This window comes from Dendrobates tinctorius, unplaced genomic scaffold (assembly GCF_039654945.1).
Source record: "Dendrobates tinctorius isolate UK_male_01 unplaced genomic scaffold, ASM3965494v1 ptg000059l, whole genome shotgun sequence".
NCBI classification, from domain to species: Eukaryota; Metazoa; Chordata; class Amphibia; order Anura; family Dendrobatidae; genus Dendrobates; species Dendrobates tinctorius.
Genome location: NW_027361727.1, coordinates 15,713,955 through 15,735,031, shown reverse-complemented (window position 1 = coordinate 15,735,031; position 21,077 = coordinate 15,713,955). Strand labels below are relative to the sequence as shown.

Sequence of the window (21,077 nt, the reverse complement as noted above, 5' to 3'; positions counted from 1 at the left end):
GGAGTAATTTTGAAAAAAAAAATGTTTAAGAAAGTTAAAATCTTAATAATGACACCAGAGGAAGTGTAGGAGGCAGATTAGTGGGGAGGGTGGGGTGGAATCCCACAATTAAATTGCAATATGCAACTCACCAAATTATTAAAGGGAATTTGTCTTTAGAAAATGACTTATTGTTTAAATCAGGTTATAGTACATGTATTTAAAAAATTTTTTTTATTTTTATATCGTTATCTTGCTGAGAAAGCATTGTCCTATATTTCCACTACGAGCTGACAGCGTCTCTTCAGATGATCCAGAAAACACGTCTTGATGGCGGCTCGTTGTTTTGTCCCAGAAATCACCTCTGACCTTTCGTTAGCGCAGCTTCACCTGTCACTCACAGACCTCCCCAATCTCTCACGTCCATCCTTGTGGAGTATTTATAGTCTGTGCCACATAGGCCAGCGCAGCTGTCATGTCATGTATGCTGGCTAACCTCGCAATGCTGCCGTCTGACACTGAAAAATAAGTTTGTAAAACTTTTTCGTAAACTTTTTTTTCTTTTTGTCTTCTCCTGTAATTCCACTGTATATACGGTGACTACTCCAAAAATACATGATTGCACTTTGCGATGTCCTCTTCTCCTCTCCCTTTAACAGTCTCTTCCTCCCATACAAGGTGTCGCTTCTCTCCTCTTGTTGACCTTTGGGAAACCAAATGTTCTGCATACCAAGTCGGTCACTGCAACCTTTACCTTTGCAATAAATCTAAAATTTGGGCGTCAAAAAAAAAAAAGAGGGTGAAGAATGATGTAGTATGGAGCACTACAGATGCATTGATAAGGTGGGAAGCAAACAAATTATTTACTGCATTGCAATTAAAGGTATTGACCGTGCTTGGATCTCGTTAGAGGAAAGTTACATGATGTTCCAGGTAGATGCTGATGGCAGAAGTACAAACCCGGTCAACGCTGGGCTCACCGGATACATGGGCAATATTGTACCTCTCTAATTAAATGTTCCGCTACTTGGCAGATTAATGGTTAATGCTATTTTAATAGCTGAACATTTATTTTAACACTTTCCTTCGGCAAGACAGAAATGGAGTGTCCTAAAGAGAAAACGTAAGTTCCATAGGGGGACTGAAAAAAGTTACGGGGAAAATGAAAATAAAAGTTAAACAAAAAACATTTTAGTCACCCCTGCCCCTTTCCCATCTTTGCCTTGTCTATAAACTTTGAAGTGTCAAAATCGAATATTATTTTACCCATGCGGTAATCGTTATAAAGCAAAAAAACTCAACAAAGTAGCGTTTTGTTTTTTTTAAAAGTGAACAAAACAACATACAGTGGGGAAAAAAAGTATTTAGTCAGTCAGCAATAGTGCAAGTTCCACCACTTAAAAAGATGAGAGGCGTCTGTAATTTACATCATAGGTAGACCTCAACTATGGGAGACAAACTGAGAAAAAAAAATCCAGAAAATCACATTGTCTGGTTTTTTTTCATTTTATTTGCATATTATGGTGGAAAATAAGTATTTGGTCAGAAACAAGCAATCAAGATTTCTGGCTCTCACAGACCTGTAACTTCTTCTTTAAGAGTCTCCTCTTTCCTCCACTCATTACCTGTAGTAATGGCACCTGTTTAAACTTGTTATCAGTATAAAAAGACACCTGTGCACACCCTCAAACAGTCTGACTCCAAACTCCACTATGGTGAAGACCAAAGAGCTGTCAAAGGACACCAGAAACAAAATTGTATCCCTGCACCAGGCTGGGAAGACTGAATCTGCAATAGCCAACCAGCTTGGAGTGAAGAAATCAACTGTGGGAGCAATAATTAGAAAATGGAAGACATACAAGACCACTGATAATCTCCCTCGATCTGGTGCTCCACGCAAAATCCCACCCCGTGGGGTCAGAATGATCACAAGAACGGTGAACAAAAATCCCAGAACCACGCGGGGGGACCTAGTGAATGAACTGCAGAGAGCTGGGACCAATGTAACAAGGCCTACCATAAGTAACACACTACGCCACCATGGACTCAGATCCTGCAGTGCCAGACGTGTCCCACTGCTTAAGCCTGTACATGTCCGGGCCCGTCTGAAGTTTGCTAGAGAGCATTTGGATGATCCAGAGGAGTTTTGGGAGAATGTCCTATGGTCTGATGAAACCAAACTGGAACTGTTTGGTAGAAACACAACTTGTCGTGTTTGGAGGAAAAAGAATACTGAGTTGCATCCATCAAACACCATACCTACTGTAAAGCATGGTGGTGGAAACATCATGCTTTGGGGCTGTTTCTCTGCAAAGGGGCCAGGACGACTGATCCGGGTACATGAAAGAATGAATGGGGCCATGTATCGTGAGATTTTGAGTGCAAACCTCCTTCCATCAGCAAGGGCATTGAAGATGAAACGTGGCTGGGTCTTTCAACATGACAATGATCCAAAGCACACCGCCAGGGCAACGAAGGAGTGGCTTCGTAAGAAGCATTTCAAGGTCCTGGAGTGGCCTAGCCAGTCTCCAGATCTCAACCCTATAGAAAACCTTTGGAGGGAGTTGAAAGTCCGTGTTGCCAAGCGAAAAGCCAAAAACATCACTGCTCTAGAGGAGATCTGCATGGAGGAATGGGCCAACATACCAACAACAGTGTGTGGCAACCTTGTGAAGACTTACAGAAAACATTTGACCTCTGTCATTGCCAACAAAGGATATATCACAAAGTATTGAGATGAAATTTTGTTTCTGACCAAATACTTATTTTCCACCATAATATGCAAATAAAATGAAAAAAAAACCAGACAATGTGATTTTCTGGATTTTTTTTTCTCAGTTTGTCTCCCATAGTTGAGGTCTACCTATGATGTAAATTACAGACGCCTCTCATCTTTTTAAGTGGTGGAACTTGCACTATTGCTGACTGACTAAATACTTTTTTTCCCCACTGTATGTACCCAAAAATCCAACCATTATCTCTCTTCAAGCAAAATAGCTATGTGATAGAGAGCGCATGTATGGAGCGGGCTCAGAAGGTGAAGCCGCAACGTACCCAGAAGATGAAATACACAGTCGGAATCTGCCTGTGACACAAGTGAACAGAGCTGTCAATCACTGATGCAGCATTAAAGCCGATGCATGTATTCACCAGCCCCCATTGGCCTCCCGCAACGCGACAGCGGGGAGCCAATTGGTGACCACGTTAGCCGGCGCCTGCTGAAGGATTGTGTGGCTGCTATCTTGGTACTTCTCTAAAACTTATCTTTACCCTGAGCTTCAGATGAGACCCTAATTAATACTATATACTACAATACAGTGATATTCTCAGAAAATGGCGGCACAAACGTTTTTATAAATTTCATATATTTTTGCACTTCTAAGTTCTAAAAATATATATATATATATATATATATATATACTAGCTGAAGAGCCCGGCGCTGCCCGGGCATAGTAACTAACTGTGGTTAGTTATAACAAATTATAATTATCCTCCATCCCATAGTCCCGTGCCCATATACCCATCATACATCCTCCATCCCATAGTCCCGTGCCCATATACCCGTCATACATATCCTCCATCCCATAGTCCCATGCCCATATACCCGTCACACATCCTCCATCCCATAGTCCCATGCCCATATACCCATCATACATATTCTCCATCCCATAGTCCAATGCCCATATACCCATCATACATATTCGCCATCCCATAGTCCCATGCCCATATACCCATCATACATATCTTCCATCCCATAGTCCCGTGCCCATATACCCATCATACATATCCGCCATCTCATAATCCCGTGCCCATATACCAGTCATACATATCCTCCATCCCATAGTCCAGTGCCCATATACCCATCACACATCCTCCATCCCATAGTCCCGTGCCCATATACATATCCGCCATCCCATGGTCCCGTGCCCATATACCCGTCATACATCCTCCATCCCATAGTTGAGTGCCCATATCCCCGTCATACATATCCGCCATCCCATAGTCCCGTGCCCATATACCCATCACACATCCTCCATCCCATAGTCCCATGCCCTTATACCCATCACACATCCTCCATCCCATAGTCCTGTGCCCATATACCCATCATATATATTCGCCATCCCATAGTCGAGTGCCCATATACCCATCACACATCCTTGATCTCATAGTCCCATGCCCATATACCCATCATACATATCCTCCATCCCATAGTCCCGTGCCCATATACCCATCACACATCCTCCATCCCATAGTCCCATGCCCATATACCCATCACACATCCTCCATCCCATAGTCCTGTGCCCATATACCCATCATATATATTCGCCATCCCATAGTCGAGTGCCCATATACCCATCACACATCCTTGATCTCATAGTCCCATGCCCATATACCCATCATACATATCCTCCATCCCATAGTCCCGTGCCCATATTCCCATCATACATATCCTCCATCCCATAGTCCAGTGCCCATATACCCATCACACATCCTCCATCCCATAGTCCTGTGCCCATATACCCATCATATATATTCGCCATCCCATAGTCGAGTGCCCATATACCCATCACTCATCCTTGATCTCATAGTCCCATGCCCATATACCCATCATACATATCCTCCATCCCATAGTCCCGTGCCCATATTCCCATCATACATATCCGCCATCCCATAGTCCCGTGCCCATATACCCATCATACATCCTCCATCCCATAGTCCCGTGCCCATATACCCATCATACATATCCGCCATCCCATAGTCCCATGCCCATATACCCATCATACACCCTCCATCCCATAGTCCCATGCCCATATACCCATCATACATATCCTCCATCCCACAGTCCCGTGCCCATATACCCATCATACATATCCTCCATCCCATAGTCCTGTGCCCATATACCCGTCATATATATTCGCCATCCCATAGTCCAGTGCCCATATACCCATCATACATATCCTCCATCCCATAGTCCAGTGCCCATATACCCATCACACATCCTCCATACCATAGTCAACCATTATGACATCATAATGAGCGGCGGGGTCATTTTGACTGTACCATGAACACCACAAAAATAAAACCAGAAAAATAACAATTGGATTACAGATTTTTTTTTCATAATTGCACCCGACTTGGAATTTTTTCCCCATTTTTCAGTCATAATATAGTAAAATGAATGGCGTCATTTAAAACAATAACACATCCCGCAAAACAACAAGGCCTCATGCAGCTATATTGATGGGAAAAAAAATTATGGCTCCCTGAGAATCTGCCTCCAGAGCTTATTTTTTTAAAAAGGTTGCGCTACTAGTGTGAGACACGTAAATCAGGAGAGCAGACTGTCAGTCATTACATGTCTCACATTGGTAACTTCCCCTTTTATTTAACTTAAAGGGGTTTTCCCACGAGCAAAAATTCATATGAATCAATAGATCTTGGAATAATAATAACTTCCACAATTGGATGTCTTTAGAAAAAAAATGTTCCTGTGCCGAGATAATCTTATAAATGTGTCCCTGCTGTGTACTGTGTAATGGTCGTGTCTGATCATGCAGGAACATGGTCCTACCATGTCCATACCACATCTCCTGGCAGGGGGGGAGAAAAAAAGTATACAGATATTACAGCAGGGGATGGCAATGATTCTTTCTTTGAAGTAAAACATTGTTTAAAAACAGACTGGGAAATGTTTTACCGCACAAAAAAAATCAGTTGTGATCCCGTGCTGTCCTCTCTGTATACTCTTTTGCATCCTCCCCTGCCCAGGAGCTGTGGTATGATCCAACCATGTTCCTGCATGGTCAGACACAGCCATTACACAGTACACAGCAGGGACACATTTATAAGATTATCTCAGCACAGAAACATTTTATATAAACACATCCAATTGTGGAAGTTATTATTATTCCAAGATCTATTGATTAAAATTAACTTTTGTTTGTGGGAAACCCCCTTTAAGCTCTGGAGGCAGATTCTCAGGGAGAGCTATGTCCAGCCCATAGATCTTAACAGTTCATTTACATATTGAGAAAAATGTTGATTTCTCTGGAATAAGATGTCGGATCGCAGATATCAAGGTATCATTTTATTCCTCTTTCTATGTCTTGCACACAGATAGATATCATGTAGACATATTCCCTTTAAACCTTTGTTCTTTTTGGGCTGTCCCGTACAGTGGGCGGTCCAATGAGCTTCCTTTGTATAGGTGTACATACATAGCTAGCTGTCAGTCACTGATAGGACCGCCCACTGGACTTAAGAAAAATCCAAGAGAGAGCAGAGGTATAAGTCATGGAAAACCAAGTTATACTGAATCTTTCCTCACAAAACTATATATCAATCTGCTCAGCTCCCCCTGCTCTATAACATGGTGCCTGCATTTTCATTTTGACAGGTTCCCTTTAATTATGGTCTCATTGAACTACTACTGCAAGTAGATTTTGACAAATATTCTTGGACAACTGAGAGTTACATGGGGCTGTCTTCTGTGTCACCCCTGCTCTCTGCCCTGTAACACATATATCCTACCAGCTGAAGGTCACCACTATATTTAAACACCAGATGGACAGACTAAATACGATCTCCCCCGTATCCAAATTAACCCATGTGTTTCCCCTTGCTAGAAAACTATTGGAACCAGTGTTCAGCGTCTTTCCTCCTCTGTCTCGCTGCCTTGCTCTGATCTCACGCTGTATCTAGTACCTGAATGTAGATGTTGACACTTGCCGTAACCTTCACCTTTCCAAGATCATGCCAAGTATGTAAAATGCATTAGTGGAATGAGCACTTCCATGTATACCCAATCCACTTTCCTCCCACCACCTCGTGACCTTCTGTACACCCTGCCTCTGGTGGTCCTGCCCTTTGGCTATTTGGTTTTGTAGGAGGGGTTGGCGAAGGGCGTGCTTTTTGGAAGAGATGAGTTGAGTCAGTGAAGCACTCCGAAGTCTTGTCACCTCAACTCTCCCTCTGCATCAGCACCATTCCAACTTTAGTCCTTTTCATTTATTACTCTTCTTTTTTTTTTTTTTTTTCTTTTTCCATTTATTTCCCCTTTACCATGTCTAGACCGCTTACTGACCAGGAGAAGAGAAAGCAGATCAGTGTCCGGGGTTTGGCAGGAGCAGAAAATGTTTCCGATCTGAAGAAGAACTTTAACCGTCACTTACACTTCACCCTCGTGAAGGATCGTAATGTGGCCAATCCCCGTGACTACTACTTTGCTCTCGGGCACACGGTCCGTGATCACCTGGTGGGTCGGTGGATCCGAACACAACAGCACTACTATGAACATGACCCCAAGGTGAGTTGTGAAACACCCCCAAGACATCTGTCAAAAAAATGCAAGATGGCTGTAATTTGGCTTTTGTAAAAAAAACTGTGTATGTTCCTTTAATTCAGGATCACATGGCATTAGGCACATATTTTTACGTTACCTTCAAAATAACAAAAAATGGCTAAATATACTTTTAAAGAGGAACCTTGACGAGGTCAAAAGTGGCCATTTTTTGCTCTTATCGTATTCCCGCTGCTCTCTTGGTTAATGAATTTTTTGTCTTTTTAAAATCGGCCAAACGGTTCCACAGATATGGTTCTTTGTATTTAGTGCTACATTTGATGGTCTTAACCAAGAGGGCGTGTCTCACAGGATTCCCTACCCTGTGAGCCACACCCCTTGGTAAAAAAAGGTCCATATCTCTGGAATCATATGGTGGATCTTAAAAAAACAAAAAATAACTGCATACTTGTGGGAGCGGTGGGACTAAAATACAAGTAAATTCTAACCTCATGACAGGTGCTCTTTAGTTACGACTAGGTATAATTGATCATTGTTTTCGACAGCACATCTCCCGTATAGACAGGGAATGTGCTGCCGACAATATGCAAGCACAACCAAAGGATCGTATTAATGTTCCTTTGTCCCCATATAGTTTGCATCAGCCTGTGTTATGGGTCCTTTAATTTAACGATATTGACTTGCTGCCCTCGGAAACGTGCCTTAAAGGGTTTGAGTCAAGTTTTAATCCACGACTTCACAATTGCAAGGGGGCCAATTTCTGGGACCCCCATTGGTCCATGGAACGGAGCCCATCCCAATGGAGCGTTGCTTGATCATATATAGGACTGCCAGAAAAATCTGAGTACAGCACGTGGCTATCTCCGACAGTCCCATGGCGATTGAATGTAGTGAAGGAGCCCGTGCTCAACCACCGCTTCATCCCGATCTTAGAACCAGTGGTGGTTGGACACCGACGATCGTGAAGATGCAGATAGGGTAGAACTTTAAGGGCGCAGTGAAACGGACAACAATCTCATCGCAATGATCGGACTGGCCGGCGGCTCTCCTGACCCGAGCATGACAGCGGCATAGAAATACATGCTGTCACGTCTGGATCGGGATAGCTGCGGACCAGTCCGTTCACTATGATGCCATCATCGTTGGTGTTTTATGGCTGTCTGACTGCGCCGTAAAACCCTTTGGGTCTCTGCAGCTTACCTTTGCGTGTATTCTGTGGTCCACATAGCAAACAATAGACCATCTTTAATATCCAGGGACCACCATGAAGTATTTTATTCTTCATGGGGCATTTTGATCTTGGCATTAGAAGGAACTTTTCAGATAATCAAGATATGTTAGAAAACTAAGCAATTTGTACCAATATTATATATCTCCAAACAAGGGGTGCATTTTCGACCTATTATTGCCATTAAATATTTAATTAAAATAATACTATATGCGACACAAGTGAGTGATGTATGTGCTGCAGGTCATCCTGTTCTGAAGTTATAAAATACCCCCAATTTGTAGACTTCATTAACATATTTTTCCTGTTTGGCTATGTGGACACAGAACTCCACAGCAACTTATAATAGCCTTAAAATTAAAGCGTCTGTCTGGTTTAGAAAACCTATTTTAGGGGCATTCTTGTTCATTCATTTAACTCTCCCTGTATGGAGGACCCCAGCACATTCGTACATTATATGGCAGCTAATGAGTCCTCCTGTGGTGGCGCTGCTAGAAAAGTTCTCACCTGTTGCTAGTTCCATGCAGATTACATCTGATCTCTGACTTTCCTACAGGACACTCTTGGATCGCCTTATTTTTGAGATTTTATTTTATTTTTTTTTTAAAGAATGGTCGAAACAATGAATTAAGCATATGATATATTATTATATTTAATATATGGTAAATATATATTTAAACAAAATATACATCTCTATATATACACATACATATACACACACATACACTGTATGGAATATATTAATACTTTACTATTATTATTTTCCCACAATAATCCTCCTGTGTAGACAACTTGGTGTGGCGCCCCCTAATGTTTGCCTGCTGATCTTGTTGTAAGAGTGAATCAAACACCAGAGGGCACCAAAACATGTGTGTAACAGCAATATCAAGACACAGAAGCATTTATAAGTATATATATATATATATATATATATATATATATATATATATACCGTTTTGAATTATCTAAGGCTACTTTCCCATGATTAGTATTTGATTTTGCAGATTTTTTGCACCTTCTAGGTAAATTAAGTTACTTACATGTCTTCACTTGCGTTTTATAGAGTTTTTTTTACGCTTTTTTTTGTTGTCTTTTTTTGTTATGTCCTGTTTTAAATAAAGCTGCTTTGTATATGATGCTTCCTGGTATTTGGCTTTGATACAGTCATGTGCGGATTCCATTATTTTTCTACTTACGGAATTTCTGCATGTCTTGCAAGTCTATGTGAAAAATCCGCACGGAAAACTCAACGTACCCGCGTGAGACGTTGACATGTTGCGGATTTCAAGCAGGCACTGTAGGTCAGTTTACGCACACAAAAAAAAAGAAGCAAAAACTCACCAAAAACTCAATGGTGGGAACTTACCCTAATGAGTATTCAGTAGAGCTGCAGGCCGATCAAAATATAATAAAGTCTATAATCTAAGGCTACGTTCCCAAGATGAGTTTTTGGATTGTTTTTTTTTACATTGCGTATTTTTTTTTTTTTTTTAAAATGCAAATAACCTATCATCAAAAAAATCACCAAAAGCTCAGCGAAGGAACGCAACCAAGTGCATCAAATGGGATCGTGCCAAATAAGTCACCACTTGGAATTTTTTTTATCTATTAGAAAAATGAAAAACGTTGATGGGTAAAGACGGACATATAGACCAAAATCTGGCTCAATGATGAAAAATTTTCTATCAAATTCAAAATAAAAGTTGACTTCTGAATGAGGTCTTATATACTTTTTTTTTGCCGTGTACAACAACGGGGGTTGGACCCATTAGAAAGTGTGCAGGGAAATCGGTGTGGCGTAAATTGAGATCCAACATGTCAGAATTGTGCTACAATTTGGCGTAATTTAGTGGATCAAAGTAAGCCAACTAATGTATTATGTAATCATAAGGTCCATTTACATTGCGCGATTATTCTAGGAAGGTTCGTTTCCCCATAATCGCGCACTCTATACAGGATGCCAATCACTCATCAAATGAGGAGCATTCTTGTTCGTCAGGTGAAATGATTGTGCTGTCGAAAAGGTCATCGTTCTCGGCAACACATCGTCTGTATAATTATTCTAGGAAAGCTCATTTCGCCATAATCGTGCCGTCTTTACAGGTTGCTGATCCAACAAATAAGCAAAACGCTTGTTTGTTGGGTGAAATTATCTTTTGTGCTGCACAAAATATCACCGTTCTTGGCAGCACCGAATACCTGTGATGCCGAGAATACTGGCAGCCTATGCGCTATTACAGATCGTTGGAAGTGTAATCTGTCAGTGTAAATTGGCTATAAAACTACCCCTGGTTGGGTTATCGAAACGGGCCCAACTAGACTGTCTAATGATGCACCAAATTAATTAAAGGGGTTGAGTACTACTTGGATGACTCCTTCTCAATCCCTATTTTTACCCTTGGAAAATAATAACACTTATACTAATTTCTGGTGCCAGCGCTGTTCCAGTGGTGTCGGCACTGGGTTTCCCAGGGATCACGTGACATTGTTGTGTCACGTGATCCTGGCGGTAAATCAGAGGCCACTTCACTCTCCCTGCCTTTGAATGAATCACATACATCTGGAAGAAGTAAGAGAGCTGCAGATCTGACTTTGTCTGGATGTATGTTATTTGTTCTAAGGAAGGTGAGGCGAAAAAGCCAGTGCTGATTGGCCACAGGTATCGTGAGAGCCAGTGCCACAACTGCTGGAACAGCACCGGCACCTGAGTGCAGTTTAAGTGTTATTATTTTACATGGGTTAAACATAAGGATTGAGAAGAGGTTGTCCAAGTAGCAAACACCCTCTTTAAACAGCATGGGCCACTTTGATAAATTTGGCATATTTTAAGACTGACTAGTAGAGTTGATCATAAACATTTGAATGAAGCGAAAGTCAATGGCTGCTGTTCCAGAGCCCTGAGAACCCTCCGGGTACTCTTCTGGTATCCCCAGCCCGGTGTAACGTCATGTGGGCATCACACCGCAACTATGGCATCCAGCATAATCTACTAGCCCGAAGAGGCACCGGGATGCCAAAAGGTAGATCAAGGTTCGCAGGATTCATGGACTGCCCAAGGTGGCCACTGGACCAAGAATCGTTATGATCACCTCTACTGCCTAGTCTAAAAGTTAGGACAGTTTTAGAAAATCAGCCCCATTGTGTTAGAATGAAGATTTTGCCACATCAATGATTTTGGTATTTAAAAGTTTGAAGTTGTGAAATTTTTCATCTTACTAATTAGTCTTGTATTTTTCGATACGGAAATGTATTAGACGCCGGGTCACCTCATTATGTTGTTAGCCATTTTTTAGAAGAAAATAATCCATATAGACGTAACTTAGACAAGCACTCCAATCATAGTTAATCACGTAGGCCTCAGATCCCCAGATTTGGCTTGACTGAATTAAGTGAATCTGTGAAGAGCGTTTTTTTTTCTTTTTTTCGAAGGCTGTATATACCAAGCAAGACTTAAGTCTTAAAATCACTTGTCAGGGTAATTCATCCTTTTCACACTCCGGTTTGATCAGAGCTTTGTGTGTGATGACAAACAGGGAGCCGGGATTAGGCAATGACTGCATAAGCCGGGCAGAGGTTTATCCGAACAAAACAATTTATGCTGTCTGTCGATGCTACGTTTACAGACATCGCTTTCAAAATCTCAGTAGAGAACGCTAGGCCGGGCTGCATGACGTGCTCCTTCATATGTTATACTGTCATGTCGAGCGCCGGAATCATTTTTTGATCCTGCGTCTAGAACGGTTTCATTTTCTTTTCTTCCCGTTTCGTGCATGTACTTCATTAGCAGTAAAGAGATCTTAATGACGGATCTTATCTCACCCATGCCCCAAGCTCATTCATTAAAGGTTATACATAGTTAAAGAGGATCTGGCAGCTCTCCTGAAATGTGTTTTTGTAAATACTTGAATTTCCCATGAAATATCAACCCCGGAGAATCTTTTCCTTACGCATGTAAAGATCAGTTCACACTAGGGTTTGGGATCAGTTTCTAAAAAATCCAGTTAAAAATACAAATGAAACAGAACAGAAATGGATCCCAAATGGACAAGAACGGAAGCCAAATTCTCCGTTTTGGACATATCCATCTTTACTAAAGGTGTCTCTAAATACCTTTCTATTTTCTACGCATACCCAGTGCTTAAAAAGAACCTTTTTTTTTACCAGTTTGAGCATGTTAAACAGGCAGCATCAAGGAGTAGTGACCACAGAGCTGAGTAGAACATAGTTTTTATATTTTGGATTCGCCTCTCCATTGCGGAGAAATTAGCTTATAAAGTTTAGGTTATAATTTATGCTATAGTTCATTTGGGCATTACCAGAGAGTTGACTTTGGGGGTGTGTACATGTTCCCCTGCAGGAAGCTGACCAATCATAAGCAGGCAGTAACAGAGGGGAGAAAAGAACCTGACTTCCTCTCCTGAGCTGAGATATGTATCGCTACATATCGGGGTGACATGTCACTGCATGCACTGCTGATAAAATTTGACAAACAGATAATTTCCTTAAAAACTTTATTTGAACAGGTTTACATTAAAACCTGTTCAGCAGCGCATCCAGTGACACTTCACCCGGATATCTATTCTCCCTAAGTCCTTTGCAGCAGCTGATATACAGTATGCGATTTTTACATGTTGCTTAGGCCTCTTTCACACTTCCGTTTTTTACAATCAGTCACAATGCGCCAGGTTTTATAAAAAACGGATCCTCAATTTTCTTTTGAGGATCCGTTTTTTTCCCCATTGACTTGCATTAATGGCGGATTGTGACGGATTGCTGTCTCTCTCTCTCTCTCTCTCTCTCTCTCCTCTTCCCGGCCAGCAGTTCCTTTATTTCCTCATTTTCAGGATCCGTCTGAAAACGGATCCTGTGCCATCCGTTCACATCAGTTGACAACGGATCCGCTTCTCTGACTTTTTGGCGGATTTGAACTGATGCAAAAAAACTGAAGTGTGAAAGAGGCCTTAGATGCAACTTTACCAGGTGAGCAGATCCCATCTCTGTTCCTTCCCGCTTGTTTAACAGTTAAAACCCTGATTGGTGCTCTTCTTTCTCCAAGTTTTTACATTTACATGTATCATTACAAACACTTTCAGATCTCATCTCAGGAAGCTGTCAGCTCTCACCCTTCCCACATGCTCACTGCCATGAGATGAGATTTGGAAGTGGAGGGCGTGTGTTCATTTTTTTCCCCCTGTATGTTGCTGCCTGCTTATGATTAGTCAACCCACTTCAGGGGAAGAAGTACATGACTCCAAAAACATCTGCACACACCCTATCAGTTACAACTAGTGTATCATTTAGGATTTGGCTTTGCCAAATTTTCCCAGAAGATTCGATTCTCAGCAAAAAAAATTTGCCACAAATTGAACATTTCTTATTATGCTCTAGAGTCTCTATAGACCCCAAAGCATAAAAAAATGTAACATGTGAAAAACAAAAAACCTAATACTCACCTCTTATCTTTTTTTTTTTCCTTACCATTTGCAGGTCCTAAATGGTTACCAAAATGGAGGCGGGTCTTTTTGTTTTTGTAAATTGAGAATTTGAATCGTAAAGAGTTTGAATTCATTGTGAACCGAGAATTTGATGAGATTCGACGTGAACTCGATCCTATACAGGATGATCTACTCATGCCTAGTTACAATTCAGTCAAGTTCACCACTTTTTTTTTTATAGTGGATAGGATAGCGCACTATTCTAACCGATCACAGTAAGTAGAATGAGTGTTTTTTTTACTGATTACATGTTATTTTGTTTTCCAGAGAATTTACTACCTCTCCCTGGAGTTTTACATGGGTCGTACTCTCCAGAATACTATGGTGAATCTGGGTCTTGAAAATGCTTGTGATGAAGCTACATATCAGGTACAGATCATGATGAAAGCAATCTGAACACTCCAAATGCTAACATGATGGAGAAATAATTGTGCTCTCCAATCTCTGTTTAGCTTGGACTGGACATGGAGGAGCTTGAGGAAATTGAGGAAGATGCAGGTCTTGGAAATGGTGGTCTGGGAAGACTGGCAGGTAAGTAGGACAGATTATTATGGTATGTTCGCACAACGATTTAAAACCAACATGTATTTCTGCATCAGAGAACCGGAGGGCTATCTTTGGAATTCTGTAACAGTGTTAGGCTCACCTGGTGAGGTGGATCCACTAAGCCCAAGGTCTTTGTGGCCACAGGTATCAGTGCAGCAGGCAGGTGAGGCACAAAAGAAACAGGTAGCAGAGGTTCTGGAGACCGCTGGTGGACAGGAGACTGAGATCAGGTAGCAGAGGTCCTGGAGATAGCAGGTGGGCAGGAGACCGGGAACAGATAGCAGAGGTCCTGGAGACAGCTGGTGGACAGGAGAACGGGAACAGATAGCAGAGGTCCTGGAGACCGCAGATGGACAGGAGACCGGGAACAGGTAGCAGAGGTCCTGGAGACCGCAGGTGGACAGGAAACCAGGAACAGGTAGCAGAGGTCCTGGAGACCGCAGGTGGACAGGAGATCGGGAACAGGTAGCAGAGGTCCTGGAGACCTCGGATGGACAGGAGACTGGGAACAGATAGCAGAGGTTCTGGAGACCGCAGGTGGACAGGAAACCAGGAACAGGTAGCAGAGGTCCTGGAGACCGCAGGTGGACAGGAAACTAGGAACAGGTAGCAGAGGTCCTGGAGACCGCAGGTGGACAGGAAACTAGGAACAGATAGCAGAGGTCCTTGAGACCGCAAGTGGACAGGAAACCAGGAACAGATAGCAGAGGTCCTGGAGACCGCAGGTGGACAGGAGACTGGGAACAGGTAGCAGAGGTCCTGGAGACCGCAGATGGACAGGAAACTAGGAACAGGTAGCAGAGGTCCTGGACACCGCAAGTGGACAGGAAACCAGGAACAGATAGCAGAGGTCCTTGAGACCGCAAGTGGACAGGAAACCAGGAACAGAGAGCAGAGGTCCTGGATACCGCAGGTGGACAGGAGACCGGGAACAGGTAGCAGAGGTCCTGGAGACCGCAGGTGGACAGGAAACTAGGAACAGATAGCAGAGGTCCTGGAGACCGCAGGTGGACAGGAGACTAGGAACAGATAGCAGAGGTCCTGGAGACCGCAGGTGGACAGGAGATCAGGAACAGATAGCAGAGGTCCTGGAGACCGCAGGTGGACAGGAGATCAGGAACAGATAGCAGAGGTCCTGGAGACCGCAGGTGGACAGGAGATCGGGAACAGATAGCAGAGGTCCTGGAGACCGCAGGTGGACAGGAAACTAGGAACAGATAGCAGAGGTCCTTGAGACCGCAAGTGGACAGGAAACCAGGAACAGATAGCAGAGGTCCTGGAGACCGCAGGTGGACAGGAGACTAGGAACAGATAGCAGAGGTCCTGGAGACCTCAGGTGGACAGGAGACTAGGAACAGATAGCAGAGGTCCTGGAGACCGCAGGTGGACAGGAGATCAGGAACAGATAGCAGAGGTCCTGGAGACCGCAGGTGGACAGGAGATCGGGAACAGATAGCAGAGGTCCTGGAGACCGCAGGTGGACAGGAAACTAGGAACAGATAGCAGAGGTCCTTGAGACCGCAAGTGGACAGGAAACCAGGAACAGATAGCAGAGGTCCTGGAGACCGCAGGTGGACAGGAGACCGGGAACAGGTAGCAGAGGTCCTGGAGACCGCAGGTGGACAGGAAACTAAGAACAGATAGCAGAGGTCCTTGAGACCGCAAGTGGACAGGAAACCAGGAACAGATAGCAGAGGTCCTGGAGACCGCAGGTGGACAGGAGACCGGGAACAGGTAGCAGAGGTCCTGGAGACCACAGGTGGACAGGAAACTAAGAACAGATAGCAGAGGTCCTTGAGACCGCAAGTGGACAGGAAACCAGGAACAGATAGCAGAGGTCCTGGAGACCGCAGGTGGACAGGAGACCGGGAACAGGTAGCAGAGGTCCTGGAGACCGCAGGTGGACAGGAAACTAAGAACAGATAGCAGAGGTCCTTGAGACCGCAAGTGGACAGGAAACCAGGAACAGATAGCAGAGGTCCTGGAGACCGCAGGTGGACAGGAAACTAAGAACAGATAGCAGAGGTCCTTGAGACCGCAAGTGGACAGGAAACCAGGAACAGATAGCAGAGGTCCTGGAGACCGCAGGTGGACAGGAGACTGGGAACAGGTAGCAGAGGTCCTGGAGACCGCAGGTGGACAGGAAACCAGCAACAGGTAGTTGAAGTCCTGTAGGCTATAGCCACACAGGACTCTAGCACTTAACAGTCTTAATACCAAGATACAAGTGTGTGTCTTGGTAGGCCTTATACAAGCCCAGGCAGAGAATCCCATGGGATCACACAGGTCCATCTGCAAAGTCTGACGTGATCACAACAGAGTTCAGTGGGTCAGCGTGAGGGAAGCTATGCCTAGATGCAGGACTGGTGTGTAACAAACAGCTTTGCACAAGATATACCACTAATGGAGCAAATCCTCTGCTCTTCCATGCAAAATAAGTAGCATGTGCTAAAAATCTGCCTAGAAATTTTCTGTTGCCCGTAAGCAGGGGTGCAAAAATACCATTGCATGGGATACGGACTGTAGTCAAATTCGGCTTGGAATTTTGTGCAGAGTCTGTCCATTTCTATACGTGAATGTGTCCTCAATGAAGTTTTTTTTTCTTTTCCTGTGAATGATTTCTTGCCCATAACTAGACATTCTAAACCTTTCCACAATGTTGGATTTCACCAATATCACGGGTACAGCCTATACTAGCAATATGCCATCAATTTATGAGATGCGAATACCCTATTAAAGCCTCCAGATCTCCAGAAGCGTCCCCATATTAGGGTGCTAATGGCTGAACACTTAGCAAATCATGGATTACTCATACACGTCCAGTGGTTGAGGCCAAATCCCTGATGTTTCCTTACCAGACAGAAGGAAGTCACGACTCTTAATACACATAACAGTGACATCAGGATCCATTACCGCCAGGGCTTTCGAGAATCTGCACAGTGAACGTATTCAAGACTGAAGATGTTTTTGCTGAATTATTAACGTTCTCTCCATATTTTTCTCAGCTTGTTTTCTGGACTCCATGGCCACCCTTGGACTGGCTGCATATGGTTATGGAATCCGATATGAGTTTGGAATCTTCAACCAGAAGATAGTAAATGGCTGGCAGGTTTGTGAGATACCTAGATGTTTGCAATAAATGTAGACAGTTATTTATTCTGCCAGGTCTCTGTTCCCGTCGGCGTTAGGAAGTCCATTTTTCTGTCCCATAATTGGAGGATAGAATAGAGGGTAGGATGTGTTCCAATCATGCTATTTTAAAATGTTAAAAGCAATCTGTCAGCAGGTTTTTGATATGTAACCTGTAATCAGAGGACAGCATGAGGTAAAGGTTAAAGCACAGATTTCAAGGATGTGTCACTTATCAGGCTCTGTGCTGTTATTTACTTACAATGATGGTTTTATCACCTGGTGATTATCATTGCTGTGACTAGCTGGCACACACTTGCTAGTCCGACTCCGCCCCCTCCTCTGATAAGCAGCTCACTATCTATAGACAATGTACATACAGAGTCCTGGTGTGGGCTGGGTTAGCTTTCTCAACTTTGCTGCACTGCTAAATCTAAGAACTTGGATTGTGTCAGAACTGCTTCAGCCAGTAAACTAAGTGATACATTGCCATAGTGTGAACAGCGCCGCATACAAGTCTTCATTGTGCATTAATATACCAAGCAACCGCCCCCTCCATGGATTGGTAGGCTGTGAGCGGTTGTCTCATCGGTATTCTTGCACCTGTGTTGCCGCCATCTTAACGATATGGGTCCACTGCATTTGTTTGGAGGCCTTGGCAGGTAATCATCTCTGCCTTTTTTGCTGTATGTTTGAATTTTTGGAGGATTTTCTCGTCCTCTTTTTGTGCTAAAGCCAGTTGCTGACCAAAGGTTGAGCCAATAGATAAAAATCATGGGCTTAGGCTAGGGCCACACCACCGTATTTTCTCTCTTCCAAGAGAATCTGGCTGATTATGCTAATCACAATATGATCAAAGTGTTAGCATAGTGCGATCTAATTTTCGCGGATGAGGAAAAGATAGAAAAAAAAATCTCCATCTTCTTCATCTTTTCAGTCCATGAAAATCAGACTGCACCCAGGTGTCATCTGAGTGCAGTCCGATTTTTTTCCACTGACTTATTGACTTGCATAGCCGCGTGCGATCTGAATATCGAATACAAATAGAACATGATGCAACTTTTCTTCTCAGACAGAATCTGTCCCAGGAAAGAACTGGACATGTGCACGGCCCCACAGACTAACATTGGTCCCAGTGCGAGCTGATGTTTTGCTGGATAGTGCTCGGACTGTAAATACGTTCATATGCACGAGCGATTGAGGTGACATTTATCACATATCTCTTTATAAAACATCAGGGTCAATGGTCCGGAGCCTCTTTGCTTAACAATGCGCGCCGTCAGGGTTTCCCGGTGCTGGGAGGTCATATATGTGATTTGCACACTTCTGCTCACGTGCTCGGCCTCGCTCTTCACACTTCTATAGAGAGAGGGTACTTTCACATTGCGTTCCGGCACCCGTTCAGTGACCCTGTCCGGAGACTAGATGTAATGTGGAAGCTCCCTTAATGTCTCCTACCAAAACTGTGGCCTTGTTTCTCTGGCTTCCTTACACCTTTGGCTCCAGGCAGTAGCCCCGGAGGTGTGACTATTATCACTCCCATGTAACTGGCTAGGGCTCACCTGGATCTGACTCTCCTAGCTATTTCAGGCATCGCATGTTGCACTCTCTGTCTGCTCTGCTCACCCGGACGTTGGCTGATAATTCTACTTCAGGCAGCATATGCCTCTCCCTCCTATCCCATCTCAGAGCTACACTAAGAGGGACATTCTCTGTCAGGGTGACCGGTCTCCGATGCCTGAAACAAGTTACAGAGACAATCTCCCCTTTGCAACCTGTCACGGCACACACAGCTCCAGATGTTTCCAGTACCCATCTGCTAGACATTATTCAGCACTACAGCTCGTGCTCACCACACAGGCCCTCTGCAACTGACACATGCTCTCTGCAACTGACACGGGCCCTCTGTAACTGACACGGGCTCTCTGCAACAGACACGGGCCCTCGGCAACTGACACGGGCCTTCTGCAATTGACACAGGCCCTCTGCAACTGACAGAGGCCCTCTACAACTGACACAGGCCCACTGCAACTGACACAGGCCCTCTACAACTGACACAGGCCCACTGCAACTGACACAGGCCCCGTGCAACTGACACAGGCCCTCTACAACAGACACAGGCCCACTGCAACTGACACAGGCCCTCTACAACTGACACAGGCCCTCTGTAACTGACACAGGCCCTCTACAACTGACACAGGCCCACTGCAACTGACACAGGCCCTCTGCAACTGACACAGGCCCTCTGCAACTGACACAGGCCATCTGCAACTGACACGGGCCCTCTGCAACTGACACGGGCCCACTGCAACTGACACGGGCCCTCTGCAACTGACACAGGCCCTCTGCAACTGACACAGGCCCTCTGCAACAGACACAGGCCCTCTACAACTGACACAGACCCACTGCAACTGACACAGGCCCTCTACAACTGACACAGGCCCACTGCAACTGACACAGGCCCTCTACAACTGACACAGGCCCACTGCAACTGACACAGGCCCTGTGCAACTGACACAGGCCCTCTACAACAGACACAGGCCCACTGCAACTGACACAGGCCCTCTACAACTGACACAGGCCCACTGCAACTGACACAGGCCCTCTACAACTGACACAGGCCCACTGCAACTGACACAGGCCCTCTACAACTGACACAGGCCCACTGCAACTGACACAGGCCCCGTGCAACTGACACAGGCCCTCTACAACAGACACAGGCCCACTGCAACTGACACAGGCCCTCTACAACTGACACAGGCCCACTGCAACTGACACAGGCCCTCTACAACTGACACAGGCCCACTGCAACTGACACAGGCCCCGTGCAACTGACACAGGCCCTCTACAACAGACACAGGCCTTCTACAACTGACACAGGCCCTCTGCAACTGACACAGGCCCTCTACAACTGACACAGGCCCACTGCAACTGACACAGGCCCTCTACAACTGACACAGGCCCACTGCAACTGACACAGGCCCCGTGCAACTGACACAGGCCCTCTACAACAGACACAGGCCCACTGCAACTGACACAGGCCCTCTACAACTGACACAGGCCCACTGCAACTGACACAGGCCCTCTACAACTGACACAGGCCCACTGCAACTGACACAGGCCCCGTGCAACTGACACAGGCCCTCTACAACAGACACAGGCCCTCTGCAACTGACACAGGCTCTCTGCAACTGACACAGGCCCTCTACAACTGACACAGGCCCTCTACAACTGACACAGGCCTTCTACAAAAGACACAGGCCCTCTGCAACTGACACAGGCCCTCTACAACTGACACAGGCCCTCTACAACTGATACAGGCCCTCTGCAACTGACACAGGCCCTTTACAACTGACACAGGCACTCTACAACTGACACAGGCCCTCTGCAACTGACACAG

General features: G+C 44.6%; 1 protein-coding gene across 1 annotated transcript in view; it reads left to right on the top strand.

Annotated features, from left to right (window-relative positions):
• The first annotated feature begins 6,916 nt into the window (after positions 1 to 6,916).
• Positions 6,917 to 21,077, top strand: part of PYGM (glycogen phosphorylase, muscle associated) — a 75,034-nt gene continuing 60,873 nt past the window's right edge. Inside the window, exons 1-4 of the mRNA XM_073578446.1 lie at positions 6,917 to 7,285; positions 14,270 to 14,371; positions 14,455 to 14,533; positions 17,554 to 17,657. Coding sequence (XP_073434547.1) covers positions 7,043 to 7,285; positions 14,270 to 14,371; positions 14,455 to 14,533; positions 17,554 to 17,657 — 528 coding nt within the window. The 5' untranslated portion in view covers positions 6,917 to 7,042. The remainder of the gene's footprint in view (positions 7,286 to 14,269; positions 14,372 to 14,454; positions 14,534 to 17,553; positions 17,658 to 21,077) is intronic.